General features: G+C 43.0%; 1 protein-coding gene across 1 annotated transcript in view; it reads left to right on the top strand.

Moving 5' to 3' along the window:
* Positions 1-314: 314 nt before the first annotated feature.
* C12H11orf88 (chromosome 12 C11orf88 homolog) overlaps positions 315-17,591 on the top strand; it is a 30,660-nt gene continuing 13,383 nt past the window's right edge. The window contains exons 1-3 of the mRNA XM_029573204.1: positions 315-561; positions 4,410-4,448; positions 9,276-9,346. Coding sequence (XP_029429064.1) covers positions 378-561; positions 4,410-4,448; positions 9,276-9,346 — 294 coding nt within the window. The 5' untranslated portion in view covers positions 315-377. The remainder of the gene's footprint in view (positions 562-4,409; positions 4,449-9,275; positions 9,347-17,591) is intronic.

Here is a 17,591-nt window from a genome sequence, read left to right as displayed (position 1 = left end):
CAACTGGTTGCGTGCACTTACTTGTATGTGTCCAGTACAAGTACACGTATTTTTCGGAATAATAGTTACGATAAATTCTGTTTCCACAAGTTCCACGGAAATGAATTAGTGTGTAAAAAGCCATTTTTAAAGGGAGAAACTGGAAAAATGGTCTTCTGCCAAATGGGAACACCTTGGCAAGTTTAATGGCTCGCGTCTTTCTAGAATCTGTGAACGCTTTGGTTTATTATCCCGTGTGAAAGAAATGATCAATACCAGGTACGCCTACCTTTCTCCATCACACAGCCCTCCCTGCTCAAGGCCCAGCATGCTTACCGTCCCTATGGCAACACCGAGCGTCCCGGCTCGCCACCTTGGCAACGCCAACTTCCGGGAAGATGGCGGAAGACGAGCTGTGCGAAGTGGACAAGCGTTTTATGATCTTCGCTGGCTCTTCGGAGCAAGACATAGCCTTCGCCAGTTTCTTCTGGAAGTCGGTTACCCTCCATCCACCCATCGAATCCAGGCTGGTGTCCAGCGAAATCCAGCAGCGCCTGAAGGTGGCCCAGCCCCAGAGCCCGCGTGAGTTCGTGACGCTGTGATGTCAAGGCAGGGGGCGGGGCGGCTTTCAAAGTGGACTAGCGAAAGTTCTTTACTTGCTTTCCTTAGGTCTAGAATGCGAAGGGCCTTCCCTAAAGCTACCGATAACCAAGGTTTTCATTCAGAGCTGAGAAATCATTTTTATCTTATTTACAGCCAGCAGCTCCCTCCCCCTTTTATATATTATAATTTTGCAAGTAACTGAACAAAACATCATGGACCCTAAAGTGTCAACATTAGCAGTGCAGTGTGAAATGTGTGTGCACTAACCAGTAAATTCAGGAATCATTGGACCAGTATTGTGTATTCAGCCCTTTTTGAAAGCAAATTTCAATAGCCCACTATTGTACCCGCAGACCTGATAGGCAACTTTCGAAGAAAACTACATGTACGAGGTGACAAAATTAGCCATGGGTTTTGTATCTCCTTTTTCTGCAGGCAGAGGAAATATGAGTAAACGTATTTGTGCAGATTTGAAAAATCTGATGCATGCATACCTTACTTCACCAGTGTAAATACTCCTTTCTATTTTCTTATTTATTTTTTATGGCCCTGTAGTTTGTTCTTTCTGCCTTTTCTCCCAGCTGAATCAGAACCAGTGCTGGGATCCTGATGTCATGAGTCTTCATTTGCAAACACCTATGGATGTTTCCCTAATTTTAAACCGAGCCTGCCACTGTGTCTAGTCTGGTCACTGCAGCAAGGGTTTTGAGGCCAGGAGCCATACACCAGGACTCTAAATTTGGCCACCCAGGTGGTAATGAAGACACCCCCCCCCCCCTTCCAGGGGCTGTGAAACCTGCCTCCATAGCATCTCCAGCCACAGACAACCCATGTGTGGCAGGCTTGATGTGGAAATTGAACTAGGGACCTTCCAGCCCAAAATGCCTCTGTTTAATGTTGCTAAAAGTACCAGCACTGTGAGCCACCTAAGTTGTTCTGAAGAGGTCAATTTTCAGACAGGCAAATTTTGTCAGGGTAGATCAGTTTGAAATTGGGTTTCTTTATGTGTTCCTCCTTCCCCATCAAAATGCAAAACTCTTACAGGCGGATGCAATATAGTGCACTCAGCCAAGTGCACAACTTTACACACGTTTTGGACATGCGTCCATAACCCCGATGCAATATGGGGATTAGTGCAGCCAAAAAAAACGGCCAAACCAATGCAAAGCTAATAGTGCTCATCATATGTAAATTAGCTATTAGCTAATTCCCACGATTCAAAAAATTTCCCACACAGCCGATGCACCCATTGCAATGTGGCAAATTTTACGCCAGCTCAGGGCTGGCGTAAATTTCTGCCGCACTAAAGGGCTCATTGGAAAAACAAAAAATTCTGCTTTCTGTGATTCCTCCTCTTAAAATTGACAAGATACTAAGTAGGAGGGAAAAACAGAAAGCAGATCCAGGTAAAAAAAAAGGTCTTGAAAAAAAAAAGTCAGGGCGCACAAGATAATGTGCTCCAACATGTGTACCTTGTGTGTATATATTATGCTGGTAGCGGAGAAAATGGACACTTGTATTGAGCGTCCCTTTTCCTAACCCACACTGTCAGCCACCTCTCCTGGGTGCCTGATGCCAAGGAGGCGCCAGGGTTGCACAATTTTCCGTCGTGCCTCCTTTTTAGCGCAACCCCTCATTTAAATATTGGATCGCACGCCCAGGAGAGGTAGCTGGATGCGCGTTAGGAAAGCGAGCCCTCAGCATTGAACGCTCAATTTCTACGCACCCGTATTGCATAGGCCTGAACTTTTTTTTTTCTGCAGCAAGATTTTCATGGATCTTACTGATCGTACAGATTTGCTACTGCTAAATCTACTACTGATTGGCAAATCTGTGTTGACATCCAACATTCAAACTTTGACATAGATTTTTCCTATAAGAACTATTTTTGTTCGTTCATCCGTTTGTAGCTGCCTTTTACAATTACATTGTGCATATATTTTTTGAGCAAATGGGATCATATACTTTTTAAGAGTGGTCCTTTCAAGGTAATAAAAAGAGTTATTAGGGAAATATATGTATCATCACCCATATATGTTTGATTACAATATTACAGGCTTTCAGCAATTCATTTGGTTGACAATTTTTAAAGAGTGCAGGAAGGTTGCAGGCCTGCAAGTACTTGGTAGCTATGGGACTGCCAGCTGAATTTTAAAGAGAAGCTCCCAAGGGAGTTTCCTTTTACAATCTGCCAGCCAGGTGGGGCCACAGGGATCTCTTACCCCGTATGATCTGCAGGTGCAAAGTCCACGGGGGTTTAAAAATGAAATTCCAGCATGTACTTCGGCCCACCCTGGCCCCCATCCCTTTTCTGTACAGAAGGACGAGGGCAATCATTAAAAGGGGTTTTCCCTTGAGTAAGCAGGTGCCCTTTAGCAAACTGCACTGATTGAAAGTAAATGGACACTGAAAAGGGCACTTTCCTATAGTAACAATACAAAAGCAGCCATTGTGGCTGGTGAAGAACTGATGGGCGGTCCACAGTCTTGCCTTCATTCCCTCCTTATGCCTTTCCTCTCAGCCCAGCATCAAATGAAAGGTGTGCCAACCCCTCCTTTTTCTTTCCTAGTGCATTCTTCATTGAATTATTTCCCCACTGGATAGAAAATCTGAGAAATAACACTGTTCAACTTTTTGTGATCACAAGGCACCATTTCATCCTTTTTAGTGGGCTCAGCAGTTAGAAGAATATCTTCTCTCCAGCTACTGAAGGACTAATATGCAGTAGTGTCTTTTTTTTTTTTTTTAGTAATATTGATTGTAATAATAAATCAAGATAAAGCAGGAAGGAGCATTATAAATCAAGAGAAAGTGGTAATAGAGTCTGAACAAAAATCTTTAACGTTCAGTTGAAATCCCAGCATCAGCTTTCTCTCTCTACTTTGCAGTGACTGACGGGCTGTTTTCCCGCTGCATTTTTTCTTATTTTACTGTAATTATCATCTGCTTTTGTTATTTAAACACAAATGATGTTTGCAGTTTCAGTGTTAAACTCATCAGTAAGTTTACATTCACCAGGTATTCTAATCACATCTGTTTGTATGACGTGAATTGCTCAGGTTTTTTTTCACGTTTCGCAGTCCAAAAAAGGGAAACAAACCAGGACTCTTAACCAACGGATCTGTACAAATACCGAAAGGTGTCAGCAAGCCAGTCAGTGTGCCCTGCGTTGCACAGGCCACCCAGTCTAGTCATTTATTCACCTCGGGGCAAGAGTCTATTTTTTAAGAATTTTAAATGCACATCCAGTCTTGTTATGTGTTTTAAATACGGAACAAGCCCAACATCAGCCGGTGTTTCGCAGAACACTTCTTCAGGAGCTAGCTAGTGTGCCGTGACAGAATAAAATACCGGGGTTCTGAAAATCAGAAACGTTTTGTCCTTGGATGAAAATGACAACAATCTACTTATTTCTGTATGGAACGATGTTGTTTACTATGTAGCTCCTGAAAATGCATTCTGCGAAACACCAGCCAATTTTGGGCTTATTCCGTATTTAAAACAAATAACAAGACTGGTTGTCTAATGCCAGTTCTTAATGTGCATTTAAAATTCTTAAAAAAATAGACTCTTGCCCCGAGGTGAATAAATGAATAGACCGGGTGGCCCATGCAACGCAGGGCACACTGACTGGCTTGCTGACACCTTTGGATATTTGTACAGAACCTTTATGATTCTTGGTTTGTTTCCCTATTTTGGACTGTGATATATTGATTGGGATTCATTAGCTTTCCTCAGTTGAGAATTGTTTTCATGTTTTCCATATGGCTCAGTTAATGTTGATGCTAATAGGCATTCACTTTTCGATTTTTATTTATCACTTTTAGCTCCGAATGTTGCACACCAAGTTCCAGAAGAAGACTATAGTAAGTAATAAGTGCACAGTACTTCCTATCATTTTATTTCATACTAGTTTTGAGTTTCTTATTTAGAGGCCTATTTACTAAGCTGTGTTAATGCATTTGCACAGCAAAAATAGAAAAAACACAAGGAATTTACAAGCTCTACGTGTTCTTTCCCTACCCTAAACTCAGTGTAATGTTTGTACGCAATTGAGCTGTGTCACATGCAAATGCACTCCAAGCAGCTCATAGTCATGCAAATAGAAGAACGTGGCTTGCATTAAACTTTGCAAGTCAGAAAGTTAACTACACCTCAGAAGGTGAAATTAACTTTCCTCCGGGAGCATCAACAGGTTAATACACCTGGTGAAGCTCCTGGGGTTGGAATTTATTTTTTAACTCTTTATTTAACAAAGTTTTCCGGCATACGCTGTGAGAGATATCTCAGGTCAGGTTAAACAAACAAGACAAATCTTAGAGCAAAATCCCAGCAATACAAAAAGATCAACAATTCACCGATTTGCAGTAGTTACTGTTTACAATGTTCCGGATAAGGCCCCCAAATTTTCTCATACATACAGTTTGTATTTTTTAAGTTGTAACATAACCTTTCAATATCAGCAATATCCTGCATCTGTTTATGCCAATAATCCAGGTTTGGACTAGTTTTCCAAAAGGTAGCTATGATAAATCTAGCAGCCAATAATAAGTGACCCACTAACGCCCTGTGTTTAATCGGTACTGAAGAGCCAACCCAGCAACCTAGTAATCCCAGCTTTGGCCTAATAAAGATAGGGAAACCCATGATATCGGCAATTCCTTGAGTAACTAAATACCAGAAATGTCGAGTGCTTTGACAGTGCCACCACATATGCAGGAAGGTGCTTGTTTCCCCACAACCCTTCCAGCAGGTATCATCGGAGTCTGGGTACATTTTGGAGTAAAATGCTGGGGTTCTGGAAATTCTGTGCAATAATCGTGTCAACAGGTCTACTCTCTTTGCACAAATAGAAAGATGGTGGGCTGAAGCCCATAGTGTTTTCCAATCCCGGCTGACCAAAGACATATCTAAGTCTGCATTCCAGACATCTATAAGGGCTTGTGAAGTTTCATTACCATATTTACCCTCCAGCAGGTTACCAATGTGGATCAGTGATACACCCCGAGTCCGTGCATCAGGATCGCTAATAAATTTTTCCATTCCATTTAATGACCGTAATGGGTTCTCAACGGCAACTCTTCCAAGGCTAGTCCTAGAAATTTCAAACCGCCTAATAATTTCCTAACTGAAACCCATAGTTTATTTTACTAAATTGTTACCGTACTACGTGGCACATGATTAATTTGTAATCTATACCACTCTTAATTTTCTTTATCGTGCCTTTTTGTAAACCGTTGTGATGGTTATCTAACTTAATGACGGTATAGAAAAGTTTTTAAATAAATAAATGAATAAACAACCCTGCTGCCATATTTGGGCAGGACCCAGGAAGCAAATCGGAAGCCGATCAATGATGCTGGAAAGCAGGACAAACGGTAGTGATTGGTAAAATAAGGGCTAACACCAATAAAGAATCCCTTATTTTACCGATCACTACCGTTTGTCCTGCTTGCCATATTTGGGCTACATCTACTTACTCTTCAGCACTGCGGTAGGGCAGGGGACATAAATGGAAGCCCAGCCAAATTGATTATATCAGCCTGTTCTCGTTCCAAGGATAATCAAGAAGCACTTGAGCCACATATCCAGGCCAGAAGACACAGCAGCCTAGCTGCCCAGTAATACATTCGGAGATTAAGCAAAGCTATCCCCCCTTGCTGCCTACCTATCTGTAACCTGCTCATCTTGATTCTAGCAGGCTTAATAGTTCCAGATAAATTTACCCATAGAACTGTGTAGATCGGAAAACACCTGCTGAGGGACTTCACATGGGGCATGTTGAATGAGGTAAAGCAGTTTGGGAAGAATATTCATTTCAGTAGACTGATTCTACCCACCCATGAAATCGGCATCCCTGTCTGCACTTGCCTCTTTATCTTTCCAATTAGTCACTATAGTTTTGGGAAAACAGGCACCAAGCTTTCCTAGTGAAATAAACACCCAGGTATATAAAGCCTTCCTCCACCACCCTGAACTCCAACAGGAAGCTTGGAATAGGCAGTTTACAATCTATGGGAAAAAATTTGGACTTTTAAAAATTAACTTTGTATCCTGAGAGAGTACCCTGGGTTTGGAATTGAAAGGGGCCACAAGACTCATGAATAGCTCCCCAATCCCATTTATCCAGAAATCCCTGCAGGCGGTTGGGGGGGGGGGGGTCTAGTGGCCATCCTTGCATCCTCACTCGGACCTTAAATTTTAAAAAGAGTACCCCGTACCATGATTAAGCCCCGTCCCCTATGGCTCAAACCCTGCCCATTTTATTAAATGTCCCCTTGATTTTCCATCATCCGTCCCCGAGGTTTACCAGAAAATCCCTGGAGGTGTAGGGGAGTAGGAGCAATCCCAATTTTTTCAATATATGTTCCACCCTCCCGCCTCCTATTCTAATTATGTAAATATATATTCCATGCACAAGTGATTTTATAGGCCAATTTACCTAACGTAGAATGAGTGAAGATGAGGGAAATTAGATTTTATTTCGTCATGCTGTAAACATTTTTGGTTATTCAAAAAATGTTAAAATACATATGCGGTCTGTACATGCAGATAAAACACTTTAGTGTAGAAGTGTGAGATACTGCAATCGCTCCTGCCCCACTGGTGCCATTTTTTCAATGACATCAGATGACCTCTCTACGTGCAGAACAAAGAAGGGCTTAAGGTCCACCAACGCCATTTTGAAAAATGGCACTAGAGGGGCAGGCGTGATTTTTGCCACCACTAGATTACCAGGGATTTTGCCACCACTAGATTACCAGGGATTTCCCATGGGAAGGAGGGGGTAGGAGGTGAGGGAAAGAGGGCTACTTTTAGTAATATGGGGTGAGACATGAGCCATAGGGTTCGAGGGCTTAATCTTGAGTGAGGGGAGTATTCTTTTTTCAATTTAGGGCTTGTTTGGAGGTGTAGCCACTAGACCCCCCCAGGAATTTTTGGATAAGGGAGGTTGGAAGGCTTTTCATGGGCCTTGTAACCCCTTTAAAAGATGGCGGCTGTGGGAATGGGGGCCCATCATCCCGCGTTGCTCAGGTCGGGAACACGAAGAATAAAACCACAGAATAAAACCACAGGATTTATTAAACTGTGGTACTTAAGTAACGCAGTTTAGGAAAAAACTGCAAAAGCCCCCCCCCCCCTCCCCCCCCCCCCCCCCCCCCCGATAAAACCTATGCATCTAGCGTTGTTTTATTGTGGCTTAGTAAATTTGCTCTGTGGTTAGCTGGGAACATACCGTAGCGAAACCCTTGTAAATTGACTACATTGTGAGCATCAACGGGATGGTTAGACAATCAGATTACCAATATGACTGCTATCCCCTCTGTCTTTCTTCCTGTCTACAGGGGGGAGCACAAATTCAGCAAGGTGGAGGACTCTGGCCTCTAACCTTTTTCTGAAAGTTTAACAAAACAGGATCACAAGGTACCTAAGGAAGGGCCAATGTGCAATGTGCAGTGACTTAAGAAAGGGCCAGCCCTGTGGCTCGGCGGGTCCTGCATTCAATCCCCAGCTCACTTTCTGTGTCCACGTGGGCTGGGGTTGCTGTCAAGGCAGCATTCGCAGTCCTGGAGGGGCGGAGTGGGAGGAGGCATAGCTGTAATGCAGTGATGACACCTGGTGGCCAGAAATAGGGCCCATGATTGCAGGGCTCCAGAAGGAGCCTGGTGTATGGTCTCCCCCCCCCCCCCCCCCCCCCCCCCAGCCAAGGTCTGTCACTGCAATGATTGGACCCAAAGGGGATACAAAAATTAGGAGAGGGGAAGAAGCAACAGCAAAACCAGGACTGCTTTCCAAAATAGCTTATTCCTGAAGAGCTGCCAAAGAACGTTGTCACTTTTGCGGCGTAATGATGCCGCTGATTCTATGCTTATGTTAGTAGGAGCGAGAGGGCAGTACTTGAAAACTCTAGGAATAGCTAGCTGGTCTTATTTAACAATGCTCCCGATTTGAGAACCGCAAGCCTGTCATTGGCATGGAAAAGCAGAGGAGAGGGGAAGAGAGAGCATGTGTCTGAAGCATAAGCAGATGCACAGAATATGAAGGCAGACAAGCACCTTGAGGCCCATCTAGTCTGCCCGCTTTGTTTCCTGGTACAATCCCTGAGATCTCAGATCGTCACTATTGATTTCTGGCTTTCCTTCACTCCTTTGTAACCAAGGATCCTGTGCTTTCTTCAATTCAGTTACTGTTCTTGTCTGTTATTATCTCCTTCGGGAGGCAATTCCATGCATCTACTACCTTTTCCCCACAGAAGTATTTTCTGATGTTACTCCTGAGTTTGGAGCCCTCCAGAAGGTCACAGTAGAGGACTCCAAAGGGGTAAACTCAGGAGCAACTCTAGAATGCCCTTGATCTTTTCCCTATTCTGCTGTAAGTTCTTTTAGAGCCCGTGCCAGTGCTGCCAGATAGTCGTTTAAGATCTTGGTGACTGCAGTTAAGCTTGGAGCAAAAAGGGACAGCACAGCAGAAATCAGTGGGCCCTTTTCATCATTAGATGCTCACATGGCCACCAAACTGGAGGGGGGATTTCTGCCTTTGGGTGCGCACAGCCTTTGCTGTGCCAAATGACTAACAAGATTGTGCAAGCATGGCAATGTGTGCTGCATCCCTCCCCGATGAGGCTAGCATTATCTAAGCTCTGTGATGCGTTACACTAGTCCATGCTGACGCTTTGATAATTATTTATTTAGAAAGCACAATGCTGCTTCTGGAAGCCCAGAAAGAACAGAAGGTTGCAGAAAAGACCCACTACCTCCTCAAGGTAAAATCAGCCTCGCTCTTAACCTACCTCATTGGATTCCCAGTTGAACTCGGTTAGGGCTGGGAAACCATTCAAGGCACCAAGCCTGAGCCAGCCCACTTCTTGTCCAGACCCTAGAGATGCCTCGCAGGCAGCGATGGGTAACTATTGTGAGCCCCAAGTATCAAGCAGTCTAGAATGACCTAGTCGGAGGGGTGGAGGTAATACCAGCACCAGTGGGATTTCATTTCCTTTTTCAGCTGGGAGCTGTGGTTTTGAGTGCCGGGAGAAGTAGCCACGAGTGCTACTTTTAGCGCCCATGCCACAGGCTCCCCATCACCGACCTAAAATATAAGCAGCTGAAGAGGGCCCCCCAAGAAAACAATGCATGCAAGCAATGGGTGGGGCTAGAGTAAAAAAGTGCTTGCCTTTTATTCTTTAAAAGAAAAGTGTAAAAGTAAACTAAATTTGGACAATACTGTTACTAGACCCTGGAGTAATGCCAACCCTGGAAGCAAGCTTCCTGTTGATTTTCTAAAAAAATCTAAGCAGCCCTTTTGTTATAAAGAGAATAATAATTTGCCCTAGAAAATATCTAGACATATTTTTCTTTTTTGCCTTTTTTTTTTTTTTTTTTTAAATCCTTGGCCACAGTTAATACTGTGATTAATAGATACAATTTGTTTAGCTAATGGGCAGTTCCATTCCTGTAACAGATATCACAGGGGAAAAGATGAAGTGTCCTGTCTCCCTTCCCAGGCTCTTTAATCATTTTGGTTATTGGCAAGCTCTGAAAGGTTGATCAGGAATTTTATATAAATTATGGGGCAGAAGATTGGAGTTAACAGATCACATCATTCCTGCTATGACGAGACTTGCACTTTATCTTCTTCAGAATATCATTTTTCTTGCGGTGGCATTTCTATCATCTTTCTTGAGCAATTCTTTCACAGCCAGGGCTTAGCAGTAGAAGTGCGAGGGCCAGAACTGTGGTGCATCTGCTGTTGCCAGAGAGCAGCTGTGATTTGGCAACCTCACAGTAATCCAAAAATCTACTGATAGTTATCAGATGGGGAGAAGGAGTGAGGGAACTGAGAGGAGAAACCCAGTGGAAGGTGGAGGTTAGAGGCAGTCAGACAACTGCACCCATGTGATTCTTTAGGGAGATTGAGCCATGGACCAGTGAATTATGAAAGATTTGGTTGAGCAGATTAAGGCCATTTTAGCATGGAGAAAGTCAGTTTCAGACATCCCACATAAATGTGCACTTCCTCTTTCTCCTGCAAACCAGTTCAGACCAGTGGGAATTACTGCACTCCAGCAGGTGAAGGCAGAGAACTCCTTCCTTTTGTTTAAGTCGCTCTATATTCTGGGAAAGCAGGATGGGCCTTCAGTAGTTCTCCACCTCCTGCTGGTGGTTCCTAGACTGGGATAGCGGGAGAAGCTTCAGAACAATCTTGCAAGCAATAATCTTTTCCAAACTAGATTATTGCAACTCATTACTATTAGGCCTCCCAGCTTCTTACACCAAACCTTTACAAATGGTTCAGAACTCTGCAGCCAGAGTCCTTACAAATTCCAGGAAAATTGACCACATTTCACCTATTCTCAAAAACCTCCATTGGCTTCCGATCCACTATAGAATCATGTACAAAACCATTAACATCATTTACAAAACTATCAACCAACACACGCAACTCGACCTACAAATACCACTTAAAAAATTCACCTCCGCCAGGCCTATCAGGGAACACTACAAAGAGTCACTCCAAATTCCAAAGGCCAAAACCTACCAACATAAATCCTTGAGTCTCAGAGCCTTCTCATCAGCAGGTCCAGCTCTCTGGAACTCGATCCCACCTGATTTGAGACAAGAGCCATGCTCTTTAACATTTAGGAAAAGACTAAAAACTTGGCTTTTCAAAAAAGCATTTCCAAGCCTTGAATAAAACCTCCTCTCACTAGCACTAACTCGTATGCAATAATGGAATGTAAACACGAATCAACCAACCTCAAACCCTCTCTCACTAATTCCTGCTGAATATTTATCATACTATTACCATTCACAACTGTCATATTTATTCATTCATTTGATTACCTATGTACCGTTTCATAGTCTTATTTTTTCACTTGCTATTCTAATGTATCAATAGGCTGAAATGTAAATATTGTGCTGTTCAATTTCTCCCCTTCCATCCCAAGTTTATTTTCCTTGTTTTTTGTAACTTTCCCTCTCCCTTTTTCTGATTCACTGTATTTAAAGTTCAAGGTTCTTATTGAAAATATTGTTTTTTACGTTACGTTATGCTTTACACTCCTTGTTATTTGTAAACCGGGTTGATGTGATGCCTATCATGAAACTCGGTATAACAAAAACAATAAATAAATAAATAAATAAATAAATAAATAAAAATAAAAGACAGAAGGTTTTCTTTTTCTACATGAAGAATTAAGAAGGTGTTTCTTAGCATTCAGACAGGTTAACCAGTGGGTTATGCACCTCTACCAGCAGATAGAGATAGAGCAAAGCTGACGTCACAGTATATATACCCCTGTACGACATCAGCCTGCCAGTATACTCCATCTTCAATAGATGGTGGACATGAATCTCCCTACTGGGAATTGCTTAAAAAAATTTTAAAGGAGAAAAGAAGAAGGAAATTAATTCGCCCCACTCTCCTGTGGTGATACCTTATGGACCTTCCTTCAGTTGAGTTTTCCTGTGGTGATATCTGCGGATCCCTCCCTCAGAAGACTTCCTCGGTCTGGTAGCTGGTTTTCCAGCATGGACTTAGCTGTAGAGAGACAAATAGCTGAGAGGTTAGAGGGTGCAGGAAGCAGTCTGCGGCAGCGAAGGCCTTTGCCCTCTCCCGCCTGCAACCAGAGACCAACTCTGTATTCGGCCAGGACGGGCTGAGCTCAGAAAAAGAATATATATATATAAAAAGAAAAAGGAGAAGGGGAGTTAATTTTAAGGATTTTATTCCCCTTCTGGTCTCCGAGCTTGGCGCGCCTAACCGATGTTCGTTCCCATCTCCAGGGGAGCTTGGGAAGTCATGGCAACTTGGCGGGTTGAGCAGCCTTTTTGGCTAGGTTCCTTTCTCAGGTTTTACTTAGACACCATGTGGTAGGCCACAGCAGCGTTCCTGTGTTTTTCTGCACACAAGGCTGCCGTGAATCAGTGTTTGATGTCAGTTCGCGCTTGCGTGCTCGGGTGGGCGTCTACCTGAACTGGATATTGGGTGCCTACATTTTGGTCATCTGTAGTGTACGCTTATTGGACAGAGAGGTCTAGAACAGGTAAATGTGAATCGGTTATTTTCTCTTTCAGATAATAGAAGGACTAGGGGGCACTCCATGAAGTTAGCAAGTAGCACATTTAAAACTAATTGGAGAAAATTCTTTTTCAGTCAATGCACAACTAAGCTCTGGAATTTGTTGCCAGAGGATGTGGTTAGTGCAGTTAGTGTAGCTGGGTTTAAAAAAGGTTTGGATAAGTTTTGGAGGAGAAGTCCATTAACTGCTATTAATCAAATTGAATTAGGGAATAGCCACTGCTATTCCTGGCATCAGTAGTATGGATTCTACTTAGTGTTTGGGTACTTGCCAGGTACTTGTAGCCTGGATTGGCCACTGTTGAAAACAGGATGCTGGGCTTGATGGACCCTTGGTCTAACCAAGTATGGAAATGTCTTATGTTCTTATGACTTAAGAGTATGGGGAGGTCCCATTAGGATTTGATGGTCATTCAAAGGAATACAGAGGCCAAGAAGTTCTACAGTTGTATCCCGGAGAAGGACTTAAGGGGAATAGATTCAGCCGTGGCAACCAGAGGAACTACAATACATGTTCCCTCCATGGCCAGTGATAGCAAAGACACTACAGAGAGTGGCACACCATGAGGGATGGGTCATTCTGGTGACACCCGATTGGCCCAGATGATCATGGTATGCATACCTGGTAAACTTGGAACAGCCAGAGGCCTGCTTAGTCAGGACCCAGCAGTGACGGAAGAGCCAAATCGGTATTGTCTTACAGCTTAACTATTGAAAGGAGAAAGTTAAGGAAATGAGGCTGCTTGGAGGTGGTGGTCACTATACTATTAAAAGCAAGAAGTACTCCACATCCCTTGCATATGGCAGAGTCTGGAAGGTGTTTGAGAGATGGTGTAGGAAGAGGGGCATCACACCTTCCAGGTTGCAGGTACGGATAAGCTTAGATTTCCTGCAGGAGGGCCTGGATAAGGAATTAGCTCTGAATTCACTGAAGATTCAAGTGGCAGCACTATCGAATTACAGGAGCCAGGTGGAAGGAAACTTGCTCAGTTCCCATCCAGCTTTAGCATAGTTTTTGAGAGCGGTGAAGCTCGTGCACCCTGCTAGGTGACAAGTGGTGCTGGCATGGGACCTAAACTTGGTACTGAGAGCCCTGTCCCCTGTAGAAAGCATCTTTAATGACCTGACAATGAAAATGGCATTTTTGGTAGTGATTTGCTCGGCCAGAAGGATTTTGGAGCTCCAGATCTTATCATGTAGAGACCTTAACTTGATATTCCATAAGAAGAGAGTCACCATTCAGCCAGTACCTTCTTTTTTACTAAACGTGGTGTTGGAGTTTCATCTGAACCAGGAAATTTCTTTTGCTGCCTACAGAAAGGAAGAATGCACAGGGTCAAATAGCAGACTTAATCTGCTTGAAGTCTGGAGAGTCCTGTAATGATACCTTAAAGTAATGAATAACTTCAGGAATCAGACAGGATGTTTGTCCTGTTAGAAAGCCAAAGGAAAGATTAGGTGGCATCTAAGGTGGCCATTGCAAGATGGATCAAGGAGGTGATTGTGGTGGCAAACATAGAGGAAGACAAAAAGGTGCCACTCAAATTGTGTGTGCATTTAACAAGGGATCAGGCAGCCTCGTAGGCAGAGTGTAAGTTAGCAATCCCACAGGATATCTGCAGGGCACCAATATGGTCCTCATTACACTCGTTTACCAAACACTGTAGGCTGATTTCGGCAAGAGAGTTTTAGAGGCCATGATGACTTTATCCCACCGGGGATAAGCACTTCTTGGGCACATCCCACTTGTCTGGACTGGTGTACGGGGTCATGAGGAAGGTGAAATTTAAACTTATTGGTTAATTTCATTTCATTGAGTGCTGACAGACCAGTCCAGAACTCACACAGAAATATAATAATGTTACAAAACAAAAATACAGGGAGAAGGGAGGTACAGAATGGATGATAATTTATTTTTGTTGTCTACCCCTAGTATATTTTTTTTTCTCACTCTCTCAGCGACTCTCAAATAAAAAAGGTGGTGGGGTAGAATTCAGGGGACTACCAGAGAAGGAAGAACAGGGTATCCTGTTTAAAATCTGATAGGGACAATAATTGTCTCAGTTTCTTTCCTTTTTTACATCTTCAAAAAAAAAGGGAAACATAACAGTAGAAGGAACTAGGCCAGGGCAACAGTCTACTGAAGGCCCATCCTGCCATCTCAGAATATATAGTTTCAAGTGATGTAAAAGAAAGGAAGGCGTTCTCTGCCTCCACCTGCTGGTGTGCAGGGGTAATTCCCACTTGTCTGGACTGGTCTGTCTGGATTCAAGGAAAGGAGACCTGACAGACAACTGTGAGAATATTAAGAAGAGAAGAAGATTGCTTCTTGCTGAAGAGGATCGATGAGTATTGCTTTGGAAAATTTTCAGACTTAAAAAGTTTGGGGGAGAGGTAAAATAGTGGGGTATAGGGTATGCCCAAGAAATAAAATGCTAGCATAAGGTAGGTAATTGTTTAGAATTTGTGCGTGCCTGAAATAAAAAGCAAACATGAGGTAGATAATTCTAGTGTCTATTTTTCCCTCCCACCCACCCTAGCTCATTCTTTGATTTATAGGCAAGAGACTCACATTAAAAATCAATCAGGTTCTTATCTAAAATAGAGGATTTCCCCAGCCCTTATCAAGAGTTTAATTATCCTCTTACAGTTCACTACCAGATTAACAGAGAGTGCACCACTTAAATTTAAAGGACTCTAATTTACTCATCCCTGCTCCCTTAGCAACCTAAACTTAATAAAGAACTCAACAATATTAAGATGAAGGCAGCAGTCCAGCAGCAAGATGGGGGGCCTTCCACTCTTTTGCACAGAGTATTACATGTATGATTTTTTTACTAGTTGGTGAGAGGTTGTATGTGTACACCCAGTGCAAAGAGCTCCTGGCTAGAACAAGTCCGATCCTTGGAGGCTAGAATGGCAGACCTGGAGAAGCTGAAGCAGACAGAGAAGAATATATAGAGGAGTTCTTCAAGGGATATAGTAGCCAAGTCCTAACTCCAGTCTGGCAGCCCCGGTGCTGCCTTGGAGGAGGAAGTTCACCTTGTCAGAGAGCATCACCCTAGTATAGTAGGAAGTGATCTTGTAGCAAGGACCTGCTCTTTAAGTGATGCATTATTCTCTCACATCGAGGATGAGTCTCCCAGGGCTAGTGCCCAGGAGGGAAGGGTTAGGTACTGTAGAAGTGGTTATTAAAGGATTGCTATATTACTATTGATTACATTATACTGTTCTGCATTGGTTGATAGATAAGAGTAGCACTGACAGCCTTGTGCTTCTAACCCACTCCTACTGCCATTGAGGTTGTCTTTCTCTTGTTTGTTTCAGTCATCTTTTTGAACCCATGCAGTGTGCATGGAAAAAGGATGTAATTGAGATTCTTAAATGTATTTATTCAGATCTTGTGGTGGGTGGGGCAAGGCGGGTGAAAAACCTAAGGGCCCGCATCCTGGATCTTTTAAGTACCTAGCAGTGCCCCTGCTGCAATTTATTGCCAGAGGATGTTGTAATGGCAGTTAGTGTAGCTGGGTTTAAAAAAGGTTTGGACAAGCTCTTGGAGGAAAAGTCCATAAATTGCCATTAATCAAGCTGACTTAGGGAATAGCCACTGCTTATTACTGGCATTAGTAGCATGGGACGTATTTAATGTTTAGGTACTTGCCAGGTTCTTATGGCCTGGATTGGCCACTGTTGGAAACAGGATGCTGGGCTTGATGGGCCCTCGGTTTGACCCAGTATGACAATTTCTTATGTTCTTATGAAATTCACTGCTAAGTTTAACTTTCATCATAAATTGCACACATTTTCAAAGCAGATTTATGGACAGAACTCTGCTTTGAAAATTATCCCACCAAATCTACCCCACATGAGTTACACCTCCTATTTGTTGGGCATAAAGTTTTCCTGAAAAGCTATGCGTGCCTATGGTCGAATATTACAAGATATGCACATAACTCCAAATCTCTCCTTAACTCCGCCTCCAGGAACACCTCTGCTCAGTCCGGGTAAATTTACACAAAAATCTGATATAGGTGCATAAGTTTACCTGCATATTGGGTTGGCAGTTTTGTAGGAGGCTACTTCTGCACGTAAAATGCAGTTTTACCGCAGACGTCCCTTTAAAACTCACCCCAATAATGTACTAGAATTAAGGGGACAAGACTTCAGTAGGGGTAAAACCAAAGCAGCAATAAGATATTATTTGCATAAGCAATCATAATTGCCCCACAGACCCAAAACCAATTACATCACTGTTTATTTTTGGTGATAACCGCTCTCTAGGACCTTCAGACTTAAGACGGCTGAGGAGTATGTTTAGACAAAACAGAAAAGCATTTTTGTTTTGAATCCCAACAACTGGATTGGAGGGCAGAACAACCAAGAAGATGTGCGAACATTTCATGATGCCTGGTTTCCTTATCTGGTACAGAAATTTAAATATGCTATGGTTTTAGTGGCAGGGCAGCTTTCAAAATCCTCCGTGACATGACAGTGTGCTGTGACCTTACTGAACTGGTCGGTATTGGGGGCATCAGGGGCACATGACAGGTGCGAGCTGAGAATCTTGGGTGCTCTACTGTCTGTGGCAGAAATCTGAATAAAATTGGATAAACAGTTCAAGAGGGTGGGGAGAGACAGACAAAGTGATTTTATAAGGCCCAGTAGGAAATTAAGCTAAAAGTAAAATGTAAGTACCATTATCTTTGTTTTTAAAATTTTATATTGCTTAAAATATACACATTGTACTAAGTGGTTTGTAGTTAAACATAAAAACCATCTCAGTGCTTTGATTACTACATGAGCCAAAAGGCTGGGTGAAGCAGGAGCTGATTGAAGGTAGTTTTGCCTGTTAAAAGCGTACAGCTCCCGGCAGGGCAATCCTTCTGGTTACGGGTTTGCATGGCCTGATATTGCAGTAATTACATTAGGCA

The sequence above is a fragment of the Rhinatrema bivittatum genome, chromosome 12, assembly GCF_901001135.1.
Source record: "Rhinatrema bivittatum chromosome 12, aRhiBiv1.1, whole genome shotgun sequence".
Taxonomy (NCBI): domain Eukaryota; kingdom Metazoa; phylum Chordata; class Amphibia; order Gymnophiona; family Rhinatrematidae; genus Rhinatrema; species Rhinatrema bivittatum.
Note: the sequence above shows the minus strand (reverse complement) of the source record. Positions and strands in the feature narration are given on the sequence as shown.